At 43.8% G+C, this 20,602-nt stretch overlaps 1 protein-coding gene across 2 annotated transcripts in view; it reads right to left on the bottom strand.

Annotated features, from left to right (window-relative positions):
- Positions 1–20,602, bottom strand: part of SLC44A3 (solute carrier family 44 member 3) — a 62,774-nt gene that overhangs the window by 29,293 nt on the left and 12,879 nt on the right. For both annotated transcript variants that reach the window (XM_037498995.2, XM_037498994.2), the window contains exons 6-10: positions 19,817–19,977; positions 18,042–18,131; positions 16,732–16,856; positions 11,452–11,638; positions 4,526–4,691 (exon numbers count right to left, since the gene is read on the bottom strand). In XM_037498995.2, coding sequence (XP_037354892.1) covers positions 4,526–4,691; positions 11,452–11,638; positions 16,732–16,856; positions 18,042–18,131; positions 19,817–19,977 — 729 coding nt within the window. The remainder of the gene's footprint in view (positions 1–4,525; positions 4,692–11,451; positions 11,639–16,731; positions 16,857–18,041; positions 18,132–19,816; positions 19,978–20,602) is intronic.

Genomic DNA, 20,602 nt, shown 5'->3' with positions numbered 1-20,602 from the left:
ATTTTTCTCCCAGTCTGTAGGTTGCCTTTTTGGTGGTTGTTTCTATGGCTATGCAAATGTTCTTAGTTTGATGTATTGTTGCTTATGATTTATTTATTAAAAAAAATTCTTTGCAGGGTCTCCCCGGTGGCGCAGCGGTTGAGCGCTGGGTTGCGAAGCTGCCCGCAGCCTCTGCAGTGAGGGTTCGATCCCCAGCTGCTCCCCGGCACCGGAGGAGGGTCCCACATGGCGCGTAGACCTCTCCTGCCGCCCGCTGCTCCCCTCAGCAGTGTACTTCGTCCTTCTGCCTGTTCTGCTCCCTGCTCCGGCTCTGGTGAATTCTCTCACCCTCCCGTGCTTCTGACTATACCCAGTGCTTGTATAAATAAATAAATAAATCTTTAAAAAAAAAAAAAAATCTTTGCAAGGCCAATGTCAAGGAATATTTTCCCTATGTTTCATTGTAGGAGTTTTACAGTTTCAATTCTTACGTTTAAATCTTTACTCCATTTTAAATTTATTTTTGGGAATTGTATAAATTGGGGATATAATATCATTCTTCTATATATGGTTGCCTATTTTTCCTAGCACTATTTATTGAAGAGGATATGCTTCCCCTTCTTACATGTGAAGGTTTATTTCTTGGTTCCTGATAGTGTTCTGTTTATCTATGTGTCTATTTTTATGTCAGTACCATACCATTTTCATTGTTACAGTTTTGTAGCGTAGCATGAAATCAGGAAGCTTGCTACCTCCAGCTTTGTTCTTCTTTTTCAGGATTTCTTTAGTTATTCAAGGTATTTTGTAATTCCATATAAACTTCAAGATTTTTTCCTATGTCCTATTGGATTTTTGATAGGGATTGCATTAAATTTATAGATGACTTTGTGTATTAAATCTTCTGATCAATGAACGCAGAAAATCTTTCCATTTACTTATGTCTTCTTTAATTCCTTTCATCAGTCATACAATTTTTATGTAGATATTTCTCCTCCTTGATTTAATTTATTTCTGTTTTAATGCTCTGTGAAGAGGATTGTTGTTTTTATTTTTTTTTTTAGATAGTCCATTGTTCAGGTACAAAAATGCAACTGCTTTCTGTATGTTGATTTTGTATCCTGCACCTTTACTGGATTTACTAATTAGTTCTTACAATTTTTTAGTGGGGTATACAGGAAAACACACACATCTGCAAACAAAGATAATCTTACTTTTTCCTTTTCAATATGGATACCTTTTATTTTACCTTTCACCATTGCATATATTTTAGTTAATATTTAGTATTTGTGCTATCAGTACATGAACAATATTCACCAGTGACACAAGTGGTATGTTCTGATTATATTTCCTTTCCTGTACAACTTTTAGTTTTTACTGAAGTTAATTATTGTTTCACATTATTATTTGCTTGTATTTCCATTAGTTTCACCAGCTGCTTCACCAAAGTATGAATCTTTTTTCCAAATGTTTACACAATCTGCTATTCTTTTGGCTTCCTGCCCCCTCCCCCCCCCCAACCCCCCCCCCCACCCTGCCCTTCAGAGAAATCCCTCCTGAGCCACTGCCCCCTACTCCACTTTGGACTGAATATTTTCTATACCTGCTTTATCACTAGCTTCCTGGGAATTCCCTTCTCTTCTTTTATGTGTCAGAACTCATTTCCTGAAACTCATGTTTTACTCATTCATTTCGGTATAGAACATCCTTCCTAAGAAGGAGTGTGGAGAGGGAAATCTTTTAGACTGTTGTATGTCTGAATATGACTTCACACTTCTTTATCTCTGACTAACAGTATGAATAGATATAGAATTCTAGGTTGGAATTTTGACAGCCTTGTTCCATTGCCTTCCTGGTTCAGAGTGCCTGTTGAAAGTCAGATTCATCCCAGCTCTTGATTCTTTGACTATGGTCTATTTTTCTCTCTAGAAGTTTCTGGATTTTCTCTTTATTCATGTCCTTTAGCTTTGGGAAATTTTCATTTTTAATGCCTTATATTTTCTTTATTTTTTATCCCTGGAATTTATATTAGTCATATGTTGGATCCCCTAAGTTTATATTTTAACATTACCCCTCCCCCCTTCCATTTTTCTCTTTGCTCTACCTCCTGGAAGAGTTCTCTAACTTTATGTTTTAATCCTTTGATAGAAAATTTTTGCTTTTGCAATATATTTTTTATTGCTAAGAGTCTTTTCTCATACTGTTTCTTTTTCTTTTTTTTTTTTGGTTGTTATTTTATGGATGCAGTGTTCTTTGATCTCTATAAGAATACTATAGTTTATTTTTGTCATCTTTTTCTGCTGCCTGCACTATTTCTTTTTTCTTTAAATTCCTTTTGTTATTTGCTTTGTTCATTTTGATCTTTTTCTTTCACTACAGGGTTTTTTTTAACCTTCAGGAAAACCCAAAAGTTGTACAGGAAAGGAAATAAAATGTTTAATTATCATTGGTTATCCAATCACAAATAAGAGTGAGGCACTAAAGAGTGAATTGGAAACTGTGTGAGGACATTGTTAACTGGTGAATTTTACCCTCTGATTCAGAGTCAGAGAATCAGGTCATTTCAACAGGAGACCTCCATATGGCATTATCTATAGTTCTTCACTTTAGACTCAACAATTTCTCCAAAGAAGAATCCTCTTACTCCTGTCTAGGGGATGTCATGGCACTGGGTACCATGATACTGAGTGTTCAGTATCCTGGGCACTGAGCTGTGGAATGGTGGTGGTGGGCCCTCATTTTTAGGATTTAGATTTTTGCTTATTCCTCCTTCTTTCACTATAAAGCCTATCCCTGGCCTCAGCTGTTGCCAGATATCCCAAGTACAGACTCTCTGGTTCACCTTTCCAGAGAGGAAAGTTCTCATCTTCTAATGGTGTGGAGGGGGAATCTGGGGCCTAACTGCTCCTTAGGAAGATTTTAAACTTATTTTCAGAAGTATATATTACTTGAGGATTCCCTAGCCTCTTTAGGTTTTTGTGGCTCATATCAGTTTGCATATTATTTTCACCCTCCTCTCTCACCCAACTCACAGATTCTCTGCTGAGCATCTTCCCTCATACCTCCTCCCATCAGCCTTCAACACTTGATTGACATTTCTTATTTTTGGTCATTGCCTCTGTTTCATACTGTCCTTGTATATTTCATTCATATGTCATTTTGGGGGGGCGTGGATTGGGGAGGTGGTTAGGAGATAAATGTATGTTTCACTGGAAGTACAAACCAGAAAAGCTCTCATTGACAATGTTTGGTTTGTGATTCTAAGATAATACAAAATCACTGCTGTCCAACAGCTGGTATCTGCAGGGCCAATCTGGTTAGAATAGCCTTGCCCCCTACTCAGGAGCAAGCAGCACACACCACCCACTTCCAGTTGCTTGGTGGTTTTTAATGCCAAGTGTTATAGCCCATTGTGCATCTCTAAATCAGTAATGATGGAGGATCCCAAATAGCGCCATTACATTAAAACTCCAGTACTCTTTATCATCAGGAGGTAACTGCTCAATGGCATGAATCATTTCTGGCTGGCTTTCTTACCCTATTTACACTCAAGTTTATCTACTCATTTGGTCTGAGAGATTAGAGGAGGATCAGCCCTATCGGGGAGTAAACTTCCTGTTTTGAGTCCAACCCTATCATTGTCCTGGCCCCACAATTCTTGCCTGCAGTTTTATCATTGCCCCATGGAGAGTTACACACACAAAAGAGCTAAAGGGCTGTGTGTCCTCAATTATTCTGGTGAGGTAATGGGGTATAAAGCCTTACGTATCTCATGGTGAACATAAAAACAGGTAATTAATTCACTAGTACTTAACTATATAAACACAAACTATATATATAATTTCCTTAGGATTTATAATTATTTTCTAAGTAAACATTCTCCTATTTTACATAGGATAAAATAAGGTTCATGGAACTTATTGAAATGTGTTCCAAACACCAAACACTAAGTGAGCAAGTCACTTAGAATGGACTTTTTTATTAAAGATTTATTTATTTATGCATACAGGAACTGGGGTACAGGCCAGAGGTGTGGGGGGTGAGAGGATTCACCGGAGACAGAGTGGGGAACAGAACAGAGAGATTAATGGAAATACACTGCTGAGGGGAGCAGTGGGCAAGACAGGAGAGGTCTGCTGTGCCATATGTTTAGCTCCCTGGCAGGGGATCGAACTCATGCTGCAGTGGCTACAGATTGCTTCATAGGTTGCGTTTTAACCTCTTGCGCCACCAGGGAGGCCCAAGAATGGATTTTTTACAGGAGAAATGTACCCTTCCTTCCCTTCAGATTTTTTAAAATTCTAAGCAGTCTAATGACTTCCCTGTTTGGCTTCTGAATTTTCTAGCTCAAAGCAAAAGAGCTTCTAAATATGACAGATTTTAATGTAGACGATTTCTTCACACCACCAAATGAGCACCCAGTGCAAATTTTAGTGTTATCTTTTAGTTTTGCCAGCCCCTTTAAAGGGGCCATGTGAAGACTCCAAAAGACTGTTTGAGATATAAAACATAAAGCACATAGACCAACAGGCGTCATCACTCCACCTACCTGTTGAAATAACAATTGGCAACTGCCCCAGCTACAGTCATTTGCTGACATGCCAGGATGAATTCACTCGTCCAGATGAGGCCAATTAAATGGTACCACCACATAAACCGAATGCCCGAGAGCGGCTCATACTCCACATGGCCACCTTCGATAACCTGGGCAGTTCCTAAAGTTAAAACATAAACATACTTTACACCAATGTATCCTGAGCAACAAGCTGTGTTTCCTCATGCCTGGCATCTGACAGTATTTGAAATGCAGATACCAAAGTGAAGTTTGAAGCACCCACCATAATTTAAGATCTCTGGAGCAAAAATTAAAAATTGAGAACACACATTTAGGTCATGCATAATATCAAGAAACAAAATGAAAGTAACAGATGGGTCAGGCAATGTGCAAGACACATGGCTGATGCTGTAGTACTTGCCCCACTCAGAATGTGGAAAACCTAGGCTTGCAACAATCACTTCACTTTTGTAAAGTCTCACTGCTCATGGCTAATGGAAGGAGCAAATAAACCCAGACATGCTGGACTCTAAAACCTGTGGTTTTTCTACCACATCACTTTGAGATGCAAATACAACTTGGTATGTTACAAAATCACACAAAGCCTTTAGGACTATGTTACAGAATCCTACTTCACCAAAAGTTTGGACTTTATAAAAAAGATAGGATCTTTACTTTTTTGAAGGAAATTCTTTCAGATTTCATCTCAAAGGCAAGCTCCTTTAGCACATTTAAAATATCCTTATTTATAACACTCATTTTATGGTTGTAGTTTCAGTATGGAGTGAGATTAGCTGGTAAGTACTCTCCCATATATATCAGGCCTCATAAAAATATCACCCCATAAGTGAGAATGGCTATTATGCTTGACTTTCAGGATCACAATATGGAATTAAACCACAGCCAGAAAGTCAATTCTCTGCCATTCACATGACCGTACCCTTCTTTATTTGCCTTTCTGAAAAAGCCCTTGATTTAGCTCTGCAATTCAAGGCCATTCAAGCCTTGAATTGGGAAATCCAAATCCCAGCTCTGTGGCTATGCTTGATTTCTAGATATCTTCCCCTAGGTGCTTTATGTTTTTATGATTTTTTAATTTATGCATACAATAACTGGGGTATAGGCCTGCGGTGCAGGGGGTGAGAAGATTCACTAGAGATAGAGTGGGGAACAGAACAGGCAGACTGACTGAGATACAGTGCTAAGGGGAGCAGCAGGCGAGACAGGAGAGGTCTGCTGTACCATGTGGGTAGCTCCATGGCTGGGCATCCAACTCGTGCTGCAGTAGCTGCCAATAGCTTCATAGTGCTGAGACTTAACCCCTTGCACCACCAGGGAGGCCCTTGAATAATATTTAAAGATAGTTTCATATTTCCTTTCACAGTTACAAATTGATTTTAGGTTGATGGTTCATATGTCCTTAGACATTCACAACAGGGTCTGTGCAAAGGAAGAGGGAGAAGATAACAATGCTGTAGAGCAAACCAATTCCCCAGGGGAAGGCTGCTTCATTGCTTATGCTCTGTGTTCCGCGGAATAAATCTCGTGAGAAACAGGAGCAGCTTGATTTGCAGAGAGAAGTTGCTACTTTATTGAACACTGGGCTCATTCTGGCTTGGAGGCAATCTATATTTCAGGTAACACATTGATAAATGCTTATGCTTTTCCAATATGGGTGTGTTTCCAAAGAATGTGACCTCTCACAACTGGCATTAAGTGCTTAGGGAGTCTTGAAGAACCCTCCTTGGAGTAGAAAAGTGATAGAGTAGCAGAATAAGCACCTTGCTCTACCCGCTAGGCCCAGGGTTCCCAGGGAAGGACTGCAGTGTTGTGAGAATAGGTCTACAAGATCACAAATGGTTTTAGGGAGGAGAGTTTTCCCACTGAACAAGAGGGACAAATTCCTTGACAGACAAAAGGTAAGAAGGAAGGCCCTGGATGCTGGCATGAGGGAAGATCTCACTTCTTGCTTGCCTTGTGCCATCAAGGGCACATTCTCACACGTCCCAGCTCTGCAACTAATGGCAACTGTGAGCAAGTGGAGAATCGCCAAAGAGATAAGTCAAGGTCCACATGGGCTTTCAAACTCTTGGCATTCCCCAAAGAAGCAGAACCATAAGTTATTCTTGTCTGGCCCCTGATTTTTAAACATCTTTATTGAAGCCACCTTCTCATTTTCCCTATGATTTGGCTTCACAGGCCTTTAGGGCATTGTTTTCTCAACCTCTCAACACCCCAATTGACATTTTGGATCAGATAATTCATTGGGGGGGGGGTCCTGTATATTGTAGGGTGTTTAGCAGCATTCCTGGCTTCTATCTGCTAGACACCAGTAACTTCCTTCTTCCCTCCTCCCCTCCACTTATGACATGCCCAAATGACTCCAGACATTGCCAAAAGCTAACTGGGGGACAAAACTGCTGCTTGAGAACCACCCCTTTAAGCCATCATTCTCTGAACAATCAGGTGTTCTGCTTCAAGAGTAAAAGCTTAGAGACAAGTTGGACAGTCTGTGGGTGGGGCAGGCGTGCTTGTAGGTACATGCCTGCCCTCTCCTGGACAGTCATGTCAGTGCAGGAAAAGTCCCTCATTTAAGGACCAATTACTTTTGTTACTTATAAGTTATTACAATATAGCTACTACTCTGTGTAGCTAACAGGTATTAATGAGAACTGAACTACAGCTAGATCCCAAGAAATCATGGCTCTTGGGTATATTAGCAGAAAAATCAGTAACTGTGAGAGGATTTGGTTCCAGACTAGGTTTCTGACATAAGTGATAAGCAATCTTGAGCTCAGTGCTCATCTCATAAAGATGAAGAAGGTGGAGAAGTTAAACACTGGAGCAGTGGTTACAACCTCAGGCTTGCAAGTGACACAGGTTGAGATTCTCTGCATTATCCCCTAATGGCTGGCCAACCTCAGGCAGGTTATGGGAGCTTTAAAAATCTCTGTTTTCGTGATCTGTAATCAGAAAGTACTAATAACCACTTATCCTTCCCTTGGCAGTCACATTCAGAAGCTGTGATGAGGGTTGTATGGGTAAGGTACTTAGAACAGTAAGTTAAATAGAGGGTTATCTATAATTGGGATCTAAGTGGTAATGATTCCAGTTCTAAAACTGAACTTAAATATTTATTAAGCATCTGATGCACACTGGAATTACACTTGATATCAGCTATTAGGGGGAAATGAAGGAGATAGATGAATGAAATCAGAAAGAAGGTATCATCTGAGTGAGTATCAGGGACTCACATGTTGCCATGTTCATGTATTCATTTTACTTCTGAACTGTTTCTCCTCCAACCTCCAGTAGTTTTTCCCCATCCTTACTCTCAGTCAATGATTTTACTTCTTGATGCTCTCAGAAAATTGAAACATTGAGGAAATTTTCACTGGTGTCTGCCCCCATATGCCCTTTCCACCTGTGTCTTCCCCCATATGCCCCTGCTCTCAGCATGGGCCCATGATCTGACTCCCCTTAATATGACAAGCTGTCTGTGATCCTAAGGCTAGCCCCTCCACTAGACGCCTGTTCTCACCTGCAGTGAAGTTGTCTCAAGAATTCTCTCCTTTGTTCTTGCTTCATCAAAATATTCCTCTCTTCCTGATATCTTGGAGAAAGAGCAAAAAACCTCTTCTTTGCTTTCTTCCTTCAGGATCCTACCCTGTTCTTTATCCCTTTTTATGACCAAATTCCTCAAGATTCTCTATTTATACTTTCAATTCATTTCTGCCACTTTTCCTCAATTGCGCCCTATCATGACCCACCCTTCAATACTTCTTTGAAACTTTTGTTTCACTTCCATGCTGCTAACTTTAATGGTCAATCTTCAGTTTTTATATTTTTCAGCAGCATTTGCCACATTGGACCATTTATACCTCCATGAAATCTTTCCAAATTCCAAGATGGCACCTTTTTCTCCTCCTGCCAATGTTGTTCCCTTTCATCTCCTTTCCTTACTCTTCCTCAACTTCAGGACCTCTTAATATTAAAGCACACTGCAGCACAGTCTGTGTATGGGTTTATTCTCTTCTCTATACTCATGCTAATCATGGTTTTAAATACTATTTATGTGGTCCCAAGCTCCCAATGTAGATGTCTAGCTGGGATCTCTCCTGAGACTTCAAACTCAGATGATTAAGTGTCTACTTGACACTCCATCTGACTGCTTAAAAGACATCTCATCAGCACAACCCAAACTGTATTTCTGCTTCACTCAAAGTTGCATTCTACCTCAGTTGAAGGCAATCCCATCTTCCAGTTGCTCAGACCAGAAAACCTCATGTCCTGTCCAGCTCTTCTTTCTTTTACACCCTCAATGAACATATTCACAAATCCTCTAAAATAAATGTGGAATCCAATATGTCACCCCACTTCCACCTTATGACTCTGTTCTGAGCCACTGTCATCTCCTCCCTGGACCACTGCTCTAAAAATGTAAGTCAGATCATGTCGTTATTCTGCTTATAACTCTGCAATGACTCCGGTGCCACATGAGAACCAAAGTTCCATAAAAAAAGTCCACAGGATCTAGCCCTGTGCTCTCTCTGACCCCTCCTGAACCATGCTTTCCTTCACCCACACCACTCTAGTTGAATGGGTGTCCTTGCTGTAACCCAAGACCTCCCAAGTGGGCCTCTCCCCTAGTTCAGACTCTGAGGATTGCAGGCCCCTTTCCTGATGACCATCAGAGGCGGGTAACCAGGTCCCCTGGTCTCTTTCCAACCTGCCAGCTCACCTGCTGGGTTCCCTAAGTTATTGCAGTCTACCATTTTCTAATGGGTTTTAGGAGTCACTGTCACATTGCAGGTACCAAACAAATTGCAATGGACAAATGGACATCACTGCTGAGGACCTTGATAGGCTAAACAAGCCCCAACAAGACAGAACTCCTCAGCTAGTTGAGAGATGATGGACAGTATAGAGAAATGGCTGATCTGGGCAGATGTGATCAACCTAACTTTAACTTTTCTCTACTTCTTTTTTTACATATTAAGATACTAACTCACTTGATTATCTGACATGATGCAAAACACACAATTATTCACCCTCTGAGAACACCCCACGCAACACTTGGCAGGGGTGAGAAGAGAGCTGCTGTATCTGCCTGAGGGTGTGAGTGAGACCAATGGGCACTGCTCGGGGATCTCGCCACCCAGATTGCTCAAATCTCTTCACAAGACAAGAGAGCAGCTCACAGTCTCTTGCTAGTGTCACTGGGGCATCTTCTGAAGATCAAAACTATGTGAAGCAAAGGGATGTGGCTGACCTGCCAGCCCCAACCTGTGGCTCTGACACTGGCTGAAAGGCCTTTGAAAACAAAGGGCCTTCTGTGCACCTGGGTCAGCCCACAGGTGAGTGGGAAGGGAGGAGGGGGTTACGTGGCCTGCAAGACCAAGAGCCTGGTTTTTGTGGTGACTGGCCCCAGGGAATTGGGAAGCTGGTTGCTGCTCTGTGTGACAGGCCCCCTTTGATAAAATGGAAAGTCAACTTACTCACGGACATGTAGATTTGCTTTCCTTCCCCACCATTCCCCTCACTGTTGCTCCTCTCGCTTCCGCTGACAGAGAGCTGCCGCATTTTACTCACGGGCCTGACTGAACAATGGGCTACCTTCCACCCTGCAGAGTAAACCCTCTGTGGCTGTCCCATGGCCCTTCCAGCCCTTCCAGCCTAGTTCTGGGCTGAGGCCAATCCATGTCCCCAGGGCCCTGGGCCCAACCTGGGCCTACAAAGGGAACCAAAATGGCCAGCAGCTGGCCTTGAGGCTTGCCCCTATCTGATGGTACCCCACTTTCATGACTCACTCTCTCCTTACCCTCTGTGACTGCTCCTTTCCTCATGTCTAGCTGAGATCCCCATTGAACTGATTTGATTCTTTCTGCATTTTCTGATCAGGCAATGTCCAGCCTATACCCTGAGAAGACTTTCCTGACTCACAAAGTGGGTCAGAATCCATTTTGGGACTCTCCCTACTCCCCAAATTTCTCCTACCATGACATCCATCGACATTCACTGTGAGCAGCTTGCCATCAGTCCATGCCGATGGAATGAGTATGGCCGGAGGATAGCGCCCTCCCCTACCATCCCGCTCAGGGCCCATCCCCACAGGCGTGCCTAACACTTGTGAAGGCAAGAGTAGAAAAGACCATGTATTTCCAGCCCCAAAGCAGTGGGGATTTAATCACAGATGCCGTCCTTCATCCAGACTCACAGTGCAGAAGGGACAGGCCGTGGGGAGGTGTGTTTAAAAGGCAGAGGAGGAAGACCCATCATTGGCCCTGAGCCTCATTTGCCAAGACCTCATCTTTTTTCTGGAGCTTCTTCAGGGTAAGGTCTATTCTCCAGAGCTGTGTGTCCTGCCACCTCCATGATGCCTCCTCCCTGCCTCCCTGGTGGTCGACCTCCGTCCCTGCCATGTCATCCACTCTTGGGCACAGCACCATGCGCCAGCCAGCTGCCATCACATCCTGCTGCATCTTGAACAGACAAACCCAAGGAGGCCTAGTTTCTATTTCTTCATGTGCACCCCAGACACCAGAACAATGGGAGGTGGTGGACAGTGTGCAGGCCCTATTCTCAAGCTCCAAAGTCAGAAGGAGCCACTGCCCTTCCCAGTTATATGACCTTTGGCCAATTACTTACTCAGAATCTCCAATTTCTTGCCTGCAACTTGATTGCCATGACATATATGCCAAAAGGGGATTTCAATGCTTAAAGGAGAGAATGTAAGTACCTAGCATGGAGCTTAGAATTTAGGACATTTTCAACAAACACTTGTTTCCTTTCATGCACCACTGAAGTCGTTAGGCACTGCTAGCCACTTGGTCCCCACAGGAATAGGCCAATGGTTCTAAAGTGGCGAGGTCTTCCATACATGAGTGCCCTGTGAGGGAGCCCACAGGCACTTCCCTTACCTGCAGTCCCCAGGCTCAGCAGCACAGCCACCCAGAGGGCCCAGAAAAGAGTAAGGATGGCAAAAGTCCACATCGGCTGGAATAGCAGGAAAGGAGAGCTGCTGATGGCTTTACTTGTGACTTGGAAAAGTTCCACTGTCAATTTTATTCTCTTTCTGAGGACGAAAATCAAGACGAGCAGAACTGCCTGGTGAGAAAGGGATTGAGAAGTTATTCAAAATGATGGAAATTATTAAAAAATAATCTTAGTCACTGGCTACTTTTACTACAATTGAATAGATAATTTCTCATACACTAACTGAGCATCTACTATGTGCTGGTCCCTGTGCTAGGTCCTGAAGCTATTAACAGTGAATAAGACACAGTTCTGCCCTACAGGAGCTTGCAGTCTGGTCATAGATTATGAGAAAATGAGAAGAAGTTCCTGTAGGGTCAGGGAACTGTCTTGTCCTAACCCCCACCTCCTCCTACACACAGAGCAGCCAACACACTCATTGAGTGCTGAAGGACTCCAAAGGGCATGGGAACACAAGTATAGCAGGAAACAACAGTGATTGTTCCTTCCAATAAACTTCTGTGACTTCTCTACCAGCTGTGGCCTCCCTGCATATAAATATTAAAGAAACAAACCACCTTTCACCCCACATTCCTACCTAGTCACTGCTATCTCCCTCACTCCCTTCACAAAGGCCTTCTTCAAAGGCGTCTCCACACTCACCATCTACACTTCCACCCCCAACTCATTCTTCAACCTCCAGACCTCCTACTCCTGGACACTCCCTCTTCCTAAGTGTCCTCATCTACTGTCCTGAGAAAACTCATGGAAACACCCAGTCCTACCAGCCTCAGCACACACCTGGCTCTTGCCCACTCTTTATTCAAACTCTTTCCATTCTTCACTTCTCTGGTTGGACTTCTTTCTGACTCTCCTCTGACTTCTTCAGTTGTTTCTTCGATCTTTGGGGGTATTTCGTACTCCTTTGTGGTTTTAGCATCCTTCCTAGATGCTTATAACTTTCAGATGAAATCCTCTAGCCTCGCCTTTCTCGAGGAGCTAGCGAGTCAGCATATCCATCACTGACTAGAGTCTCAGTGTCACCTGTTCTGAACTCATTACCTTCATCCTAACACCTCCACTTTCCCTGATATCCCCTATCTCATGTGGCCCCAGTTTTTCTGGACTGTCTGAGAATGAGTCATAGTCCTCTCCTCTTGCTTCCACCTATATCCTATACTTATCCTATTTTACTTACCTAAGTTAGGGTAAGTATGGGATAAGAATACTCAACCTCTTCTACTATAAATGTTTATTTATAGGAATTTCCCATTAGGTGAAGCCCTTTAAGGGCAGGACCATCCCTACTGTCCATGGAGGGGGCACAGTGCCCAGCACAATCACCGGATTTGATCCCAGTCACCTAGGGATTCAGTCTCCTGATAGATTTCTCAATCTATCTCCTCTCTCTATTCTCACTATTGATTCACAGCTCAAGTCTCATCCTCTCTCAACTAGATCCCAATAACCTTTTTTTTTAAAAAAAAAAAAAAACATTATTCATGCATACAAGAACTGGGGTGTAGGCCAGAGGTGCAGGGGGCGAGAGGATTCACCAAGACAGAGTAGGGAACAGAACAGGCAGTCTGACTGAAATAAGTTGCTGAGGGGAGCAGTGGGCAAGACAGGAGAGATCTGCTGCGCTGGCCAGGAATTGAATTTGCACTACAGAGGCTGCGGACAGCTTCACAGTGCTGTGCTTAACTCCTTGTGCCATCAGGGTGGACCCCAATAACCTCTTGATAAGCCTTTTACTTTAATCCCCTTGACCGCCAACCCACTGATAAAGCAAGCTTTGTAAAGAGTAGAGCCAAGCATGTCATTTCTCTGCTCAAAATCCATCAATAGTTCCCCAATGCCTCTAGGTAAAGACCAAAGCCATTATCACTGAAGATCAGTACATTCCCTGATGGATGGTGCCTCACTGCACCTGCCCTCAGGTCCTACCAAGGGAAGGCTCAGCAGGCCCCTCTCTGTCCATCTGGCCCCACATGTGCCATTCCCTTGGCCAAAAATGCCCTTGCTCTTCCAGCAGGACTTGGCCTTCCCTGTACCCCAAGGATCTCATATCAAGTGGAGGAAAACCTTCACTTTGACACTCTGGAAGATGGAAATTTTTATTTGAGAAGGTTGTCTCACAGTCAGAGGACAGTGGGAAAAACTCTACAAAACTGCTTGCAGGGCTGGGAGCAGAGCCTCCTGACCTGGCTGCGGGGAAAGTCAGGGGAAGCAGGGAAGGTGCCCAGCGGAGACTGGAGAGCTGTAGGGCTAAGCAGGGATGTCCATCTCTGTGTCCTCATGTTGAACCCAATCAACAAGGAAGAGGAACTTAACATTTTTTTTAACTGAAAAATCTTTGCAAGAGTTTGAGAAGAATGGGTGTCAGATCTATGGAAGTTTGGCAGCATTCACCAGGAGACTTTTGTGTTTGTGGAGACTTTTGATTATTATTTCCATTTCTTTACTATTTTTTACTCAAAATTTTAACACAATAATATGATATAATTTTTGGGCAAATAAACTTGGCTTCTGGCTTCTGAGTGGAATGCTGACATATGTGTAGATTTAAATACATGTGTGTTTTACAAGTTACATTATATATGTGTATAAGATGTTCTCCTCACCCTTAGAGCACACTGCAAGGAAGTTCATTGGAAGTGGTGAGCTAACTCTAACCTGCTATTCCATCAGCCTTGGTGGAAGCCATCGTGACCTAATGGGGTCAGTGCTCGGAGTGTGGCCTGGGTGGGGTAGACAGCAGAGCTGACTCTCCATGGGGCCCAAGCTTGACTTCATGTTCCTGGGCCCTAAGCTGTGGAGAGCTGCATTTCAACCTGTCCTATGCTGGTGCCCCGAGGCCACCATTCAATGCCATTCCTTCCATTTTCTCAATTGCCAGTGTGCACATTGACACTCCACAGCCACCAGCAGTTATACTGCAGCTGTCAGTAAAGTATATTCACAGGCACCCCCATTGTCCCAGAACAATGTTTTCAAGTTGTATTTTAAGGTTACCACTGGGAACTGGAGAGGCTGGAACACATCCTCACACCAGTGGCCAAGATAGCTGGCAGCATCTTGGGGATTCAGGGCACTGGGCGAGCCTGTATTGTCACTACTGGACTTCAACAAAGGAGGGGAGAAAGTGGGGAAGATGAGATAGGAATTCCCAGGAGAGCAAGAAGAGATGGGGAGGTGTCCTTCCCAATGCTTAGATCCCTCTTCTACTAATGTTCCCCTTTCTTTCCCTCTCTAGGAAAGTGCGGATAAGAAAGAGGGGTGAAGGAGAAATGGGGCACCTGATAATCTGGCTCCCCTTGGAGATCAGTGTTGGGGATGAGGTGTGGTGCTCGCTAGAGGGACGTAGCTTGGCTCTCTCTTGCTCTACTCCTTCCCTCACCTGGTAGGGCACTGTGGGGCCGACACTGAGCTAATGGGGTGAGAAGCAGTGCAGCAGTGATTTCCCTGGGCATGGTCATCCTCTTTCTCAACAGCACATCTTGCTTCCCAGCTGCAGTCTCCAGCTGGGGTGCATTATGGGTGGTGACCCTTCTGGCAGGAATACAGAGATTCCATAGTGGATGCCCTCAGGAAGGAGGGAAGACAACATCCCTGTGGATGAGCTGTCTCACATGACAGGAGACAAAAAAGGACGTCATTTCTCCCAGGTCTCATGGCAGGCACTGGGGCATGGATGTGGATGCAGGTCCCAGACTGCAAAGGCTGGGAGTGTTCCCTCTGCACCACGTTGGTGTCACTTGCTTTTAACACCTCTTGCACGGGGCATGCGCTATGTCTCCACTGTGTCTTGCTAGTTCTGTTACTTAAGGCAGGGTCTCGTCCAGAATGGGGGCCCCTTAAATGGTGATGGTGATGAATAATCTAGGACTTTTATGGGGATAAGCACATGCAATAGCCAGCACTTGACTGGAACTCAGGAAGTAGCAGTGATGTGTCAAATGAACAGCGTGTGAGCAGTGGTTCAATTCAACCCTCTGTACTAGCCTTGGGGCGGTCCTCACAGCCACAGCTGAAAACAGACTCTGTCTGCTTTCACCTCCCCTGTTGCTTGCTGACCTTACACTTGGTAAAGAGGAAAATTCACCCCTGGCCTGGCCTATGGGTGGCCATTAATGGTACCTCTCCTGGAGACAAAGGAAGCCCTGTGGAGGGCTCTGAGGGAAACAGGCTCTCTCCTGGCTGCCAGTCCTGCTCCCCCTCCCAATCCTGACAGCCCTAGACCTCCACCTGGGGTGCAGGAGGGGCCCTTTCTTCCCTGGCTCCTTCACAGAGCTGGCCTCAGCTAGAGGTCTGGTCCTTGCTGAGGCAGGACTAACCAAGAACTCCCCTTCACTGTCCACTTGCTCCCTGAGATGCATTTTATGTGAAGAATACCAGCCTGTAACTTCAACATAACGGAGAAATGTAGAAAATGTACCAAATCTGGGAATTGAAGAATTTCCTTAGGAGAGGGAGCTAAGTTGTTAAGAGTCTGTGTTTGCTGAAAGAATTTAATGGGCTTTTGGAAACCCCCATCTGTTGCTCCTCCATAAAATGGTTAGCAAGCAACACACCAGCAAGAATGACTGAGGGTCACCCAAAATCAAATCCAGACCCCGGGGGCATGGTGGTTCCAGCACTTCTAACAGCACCTGGGGGAGACTGGCATGATTTTCAGTTGCCAATCACTCGCCTCCAACAAAAGTATCTTGTGTTTCAAAGGTCTGTTTGCCTGTTTTCCACCAGGAGTTCACCGAGGGGCGGCAGGTTCTCTGAAGACCAAAATAGCCGGCAGGTTTGGAAACAAAGGACTCTCTGTGCTGAAGGCAGCAGGAGCTGTCACACCCTTGAGAGCCTAGCATCCATTGGCTAGGAGGGCCCCTCGGCCCAGCAGGAAACAGGAGCTGTCACAGGTCCCCAGACTCACCTTACAGTCTCCACCTCACACCCACAGAGCAGAGGCTGAAAACTAATCAACCTCAGAGCATGGCAATAATGACTTTGAAAGAAGTAAGATCTTTTTCTTATCTTTGAGCACTCCTAGATAGGTATTGCAAGTAAAAAAAAAAAGCACTAAGTATGCACATACATTCACTACACTGAGATGGATGCCCATTCCAGGGAGAAAGAAAAATAAACTCTAGTTTCTAGGGGTTCAATGTAACCATTTAGATTTCAGAGTTCTGGCTGGCTACCCGACTTACTGCTGGAAGGGCAGTTCTTACCATGATAACTGTAGACACAAGTGCAAAGCCCAGCAGACACTTCATATTTTCCCTTTCTGTGTCCAGCTCTATGCTGAGGTCATTGGTGTAGTCGTAATACAGCCACCAGAGCACACCGCAGACAACTGGAAGACACGCGCCACAAGCTCAGCAGGCATACCAGAGGACACCACCCTGGTGTTCAGAACCGTGTAGAAGGTGGCCCTGCTCAGCAAAGGATCCCAAATCCCTGAGGTTTTCCAGGCAGTGACCAGCCCTCCCAAGGACCTGGGCAGAGCCCTTGAGGACCTGCCAGACTGAGGTGGCTCCTTGCTTTCGGGAGAAGTAGGGAGATGACCCCAGAACACAGGTGTGTCCCTTCAGCCTGGCCCACAGGTTGGGTCAGTATGAATAGAGAGGTGTCTGGACCAATAGGTGGTGAGAAGAACATTAGAGTCCAAAGTCTAAGATATCCAATAAGCCATGGGAACCTGGATACTGGCCTGGCATCTGCAAACCTGGGTGGTTAACCTTACTTGTAAAGCTCTGCATTTAGTGGTAAAGGCTACCAAGGCCACATCCACAGTGACTACAGGAAGGTCACAGTCATCATGACAAGCCATGATGGCAGCTGGGCATATCCTACAGCACAGACATACTGGGCAACTGGGAGCTGCAACCTTTAAATTGCTGAAGCTGGGGCTTAAAAAGCTAAGGGGAAATTGAAAGCTAGGGGAATGAAATACTAAGATCATACTAATTACTAAAAATTAAAATAGCCTGTGTATCAGTTGGTAAAGAGCCAGTGCCTTGGGGCTCTTGCATGCCCATGCTCCTGAACCCCCTTTCCTGACAACTCCTGGATGGATGCACAATTCAGCTAGCGAAGGGAAGCTGTGGGCACATGAGAGGGTCTCCAGGACCCAATCCCTGCTCAGGGCCTGAGTTTCTTCTGACTGATGTCCTGTCTCTTTGCAGGACAATTGTGGGCATCCAAATGCCAGTGGATGGCATGAAATGTCAGAAGGAATCCTTTAAGATGCTTCCAACAGGCACTGGAATTTGTTTTTAATGGTATGTTTACCAGGAGCACTTGGGCAGGTGCACGCCAGAGGTGTCATAGTGCAGATGGCTGTGCTGCCATCTCTGAGACCTCAGCAAGTCTCTCTGTCATCTCTGGGTCTAGGTCTTTGCCAAGGAAAGATGAAGAGGCTGGATTTGAGACTCTCTAAGACTCCATTTAACTCAACAATGCCAACTTTGGAGTTCTCTACTTAATGGAAAGTCTTTCCATGTAATCAAAAGCAAGTCAATCAAGGAGAAATACTTACACAACAATCCCAAAATAACCAGTGCAATGAAAATGTGAACCAGAAGAGTGGTGATGAATCGAAAGGTGAACATCATGGCCAAAGACAGGGCTGAAAAATTAAGCAGAACATGTAAACCCAGCAGCAGTCATTGGAGGGTGACAAGGGTAGGGCTACAGTGACCAAACCCTCTCAGGAATGGGGGCTGGGGATTTTCTTCAATTTCTAAATATCCTGGGACAGCTACCAAATACCAAACAAAAATATGACACTTCAGGACACCCCTGAAGCCTCCACAAGTTCGCTACAGTAAACCAGTGTCTGAAAGTGGAGCACTCTTCTGAAATTAAAAAAAAAACAAATTTAAAGCATGTCTTATTCTCAAATATATAAATCTTTATTTTTTTTTCTTTTAAGTCCAAATAAACTATTAAAATATTTTTTATCACACTTAATTTTTTTGATTTCACACTAGGCTTGTGTAAAGTTCCAACTTTGAATGTTTTCAGATAGTCTTATTAAATATGACAAACTAATGCCTTTTAAAAATGAAAATTTTAAGATTCCAATGATATAATATGTTATACATGTAAAAATCCTACGTGATTTTCCACCATTTAGTTTTTTAATGTTATAGATTTTTTCTGAGTATTTCCGTGACTCTATACATACTAGTTTGTTTTTTCCTCAACAAGAAACCATGGTTATGTACAGATATTCTGGCACAGAGGTTAAGGACATGGGTCTGGGAATCTGACAGGTCTGGTGTGAGTCTCAGTTCTGCCACCTATTCTCCTAAATGTGTCACCTTGGTCAAGTCTCTCTAAGTCTCAGTCTCCTGACTGCAGCATATGGTTATAGGATTCTGGTGAGGCTCTTAATGAGTTAAGAATAAGCACAATGCCTAGCACCTTTCGGTCATAAAATGTCTTCATATTATATAAAGATGATCATTTAAGCCTCCCTGTGTGTTCAGGAGTTAGTATAATTAATGAAATTATGGAAAGCACAATTTGTAAACTGGCAAAATTATGTTACTAGCTAACCAGAGTCCTCTCTCCACCAATAAGTTGGGAGGCAGCCCCAGGGGAAGAGTAGATAAAGGTCACCACTACTGCCTAAAGCAGCAAACTTGCGCACAGAAAAAGTCAACTCTTAATAAAACTCAAGCTGAAACACGGCAAAGGGGAAGTCAAAGGCCAGGAGTTGAATGCTGCTTGCAGAAATGCCTGGAAAGAGGCACGTCTTGGCTCAAGGCCTTAACCTGTGACAGCCCAGAGCAGGCATTTCCTGTTTCCTTGGAGCATTCAGACACATGAGGCCATTGCTGTCTGATGTTATTTATCATGGACACACACACCTCCATCCTTAGTTCACCAAGCAGCCTTCTGATCTGGCCTGATGACAGGCCCACTGGCCAGCAGGCATGAGTTTCTTGTGCCCTGACAACTGTGCTCTTGAGGCCAGTTCACAAACTGGAAGCCTGCCTTACACATCCATCCTTTATATTTTGAGCTCAGACCCTGCGACTTGGTCACTATAATAAGGGAACCCCCAAGCTGGTGAGGCCTATTGGGGAGAGCCAACCAGGCTGGGGTTTCCACAGTCTTGTTGCCCCCTCCCCTACTTGAACTTGAAACATTGAAATTATCTAAAGAGAAAATAAATATACAAAGTGAAGTTTTATATTTTAGTCAAAATGTTAATTTTCATTGTACAACAGACACAGGCACTAGAAATTTTCACATACTCACTGAAAGAAGTATGTCACTGAAAGAAAATATACTGAAAATTACCTAATGCGAAGATACAGAGGCCGAGGATTGTGTCTCTTGCTGACATGATTCCACTTAGAATCTGATGGAGGGTGTCCACATCATTTATCAAGACAGATGCAAACACAGAATAGCACTCTGGTGTTTGAGGGATGCAGCGGTTAAACAAGGGGAAAGACTTGCTAAAAATAAAAGAATAAATGGTGAAGACATTTATTTACTTATCTTTAAAAAATGTTTAAAATTCTCTGCAACCAAGTAAGCATAAGATCTGCAATAATAAAAGGCGGTTTAGTGTGTTGTTTGCAAAGTACACATGGCCAACTGTGTTGCTGCAGCATGGGCTGATGCGCTGGGTAGGAAACTGGTTGTGGGGACCCACAGAGACCTAAGCCAGGAATATAAAACAGGAGAGCAGCACTTCTGATGGTGCTTGAAAGTCTTGTTTTGAATACAGTGAGAGCTTAATAAAGGAGTGATAAATGTCTGAATGAAGCTGTGGCTGATAACTTGCGTAGAGGAGAAAGCTGACCATTTTTTGAAACTTTTCTTCTCTGGAATGTGCACCTTGTTAAATTTATTGCTAGGTACTTGCATAGTTTTATATGCGTTTTTTTTTGTTGTGGTAAAAGAATCTTTTAAAAATATATTAATGCTACAGATTTTGGTATATTAATCTTGTCCTCTGCCACTTAAATAAGTTCTCTTATCATTTGTATTTTTTCTGTTCATTTTTTTGCTTTCCAATTTTTATTTTATTTTTTTTAAGAATTATTTATCTATTTATACAAGAACCGGGGCACAGGC

This window comes from Talpa occidentalis, unplaced genomic scaffold (assembly GCF_014898055.3).
Source record: "Talpa occidentalis isolate TD23 unplaced genomic scaffold, MPIMG_talOcc4v2.1 talOcc4.9, whole genome shotgun sequence".
NCBI lineage: Eukaryota > Metazoa > Chordata > Mammalia > Eulipotyphla > Talpidae > Talpa > Talpa occidentalis.
Note: the sequence above shows the minus strand (reverse complement) of the source record. Positions and strands in the feature narration are given on the sequence as shown.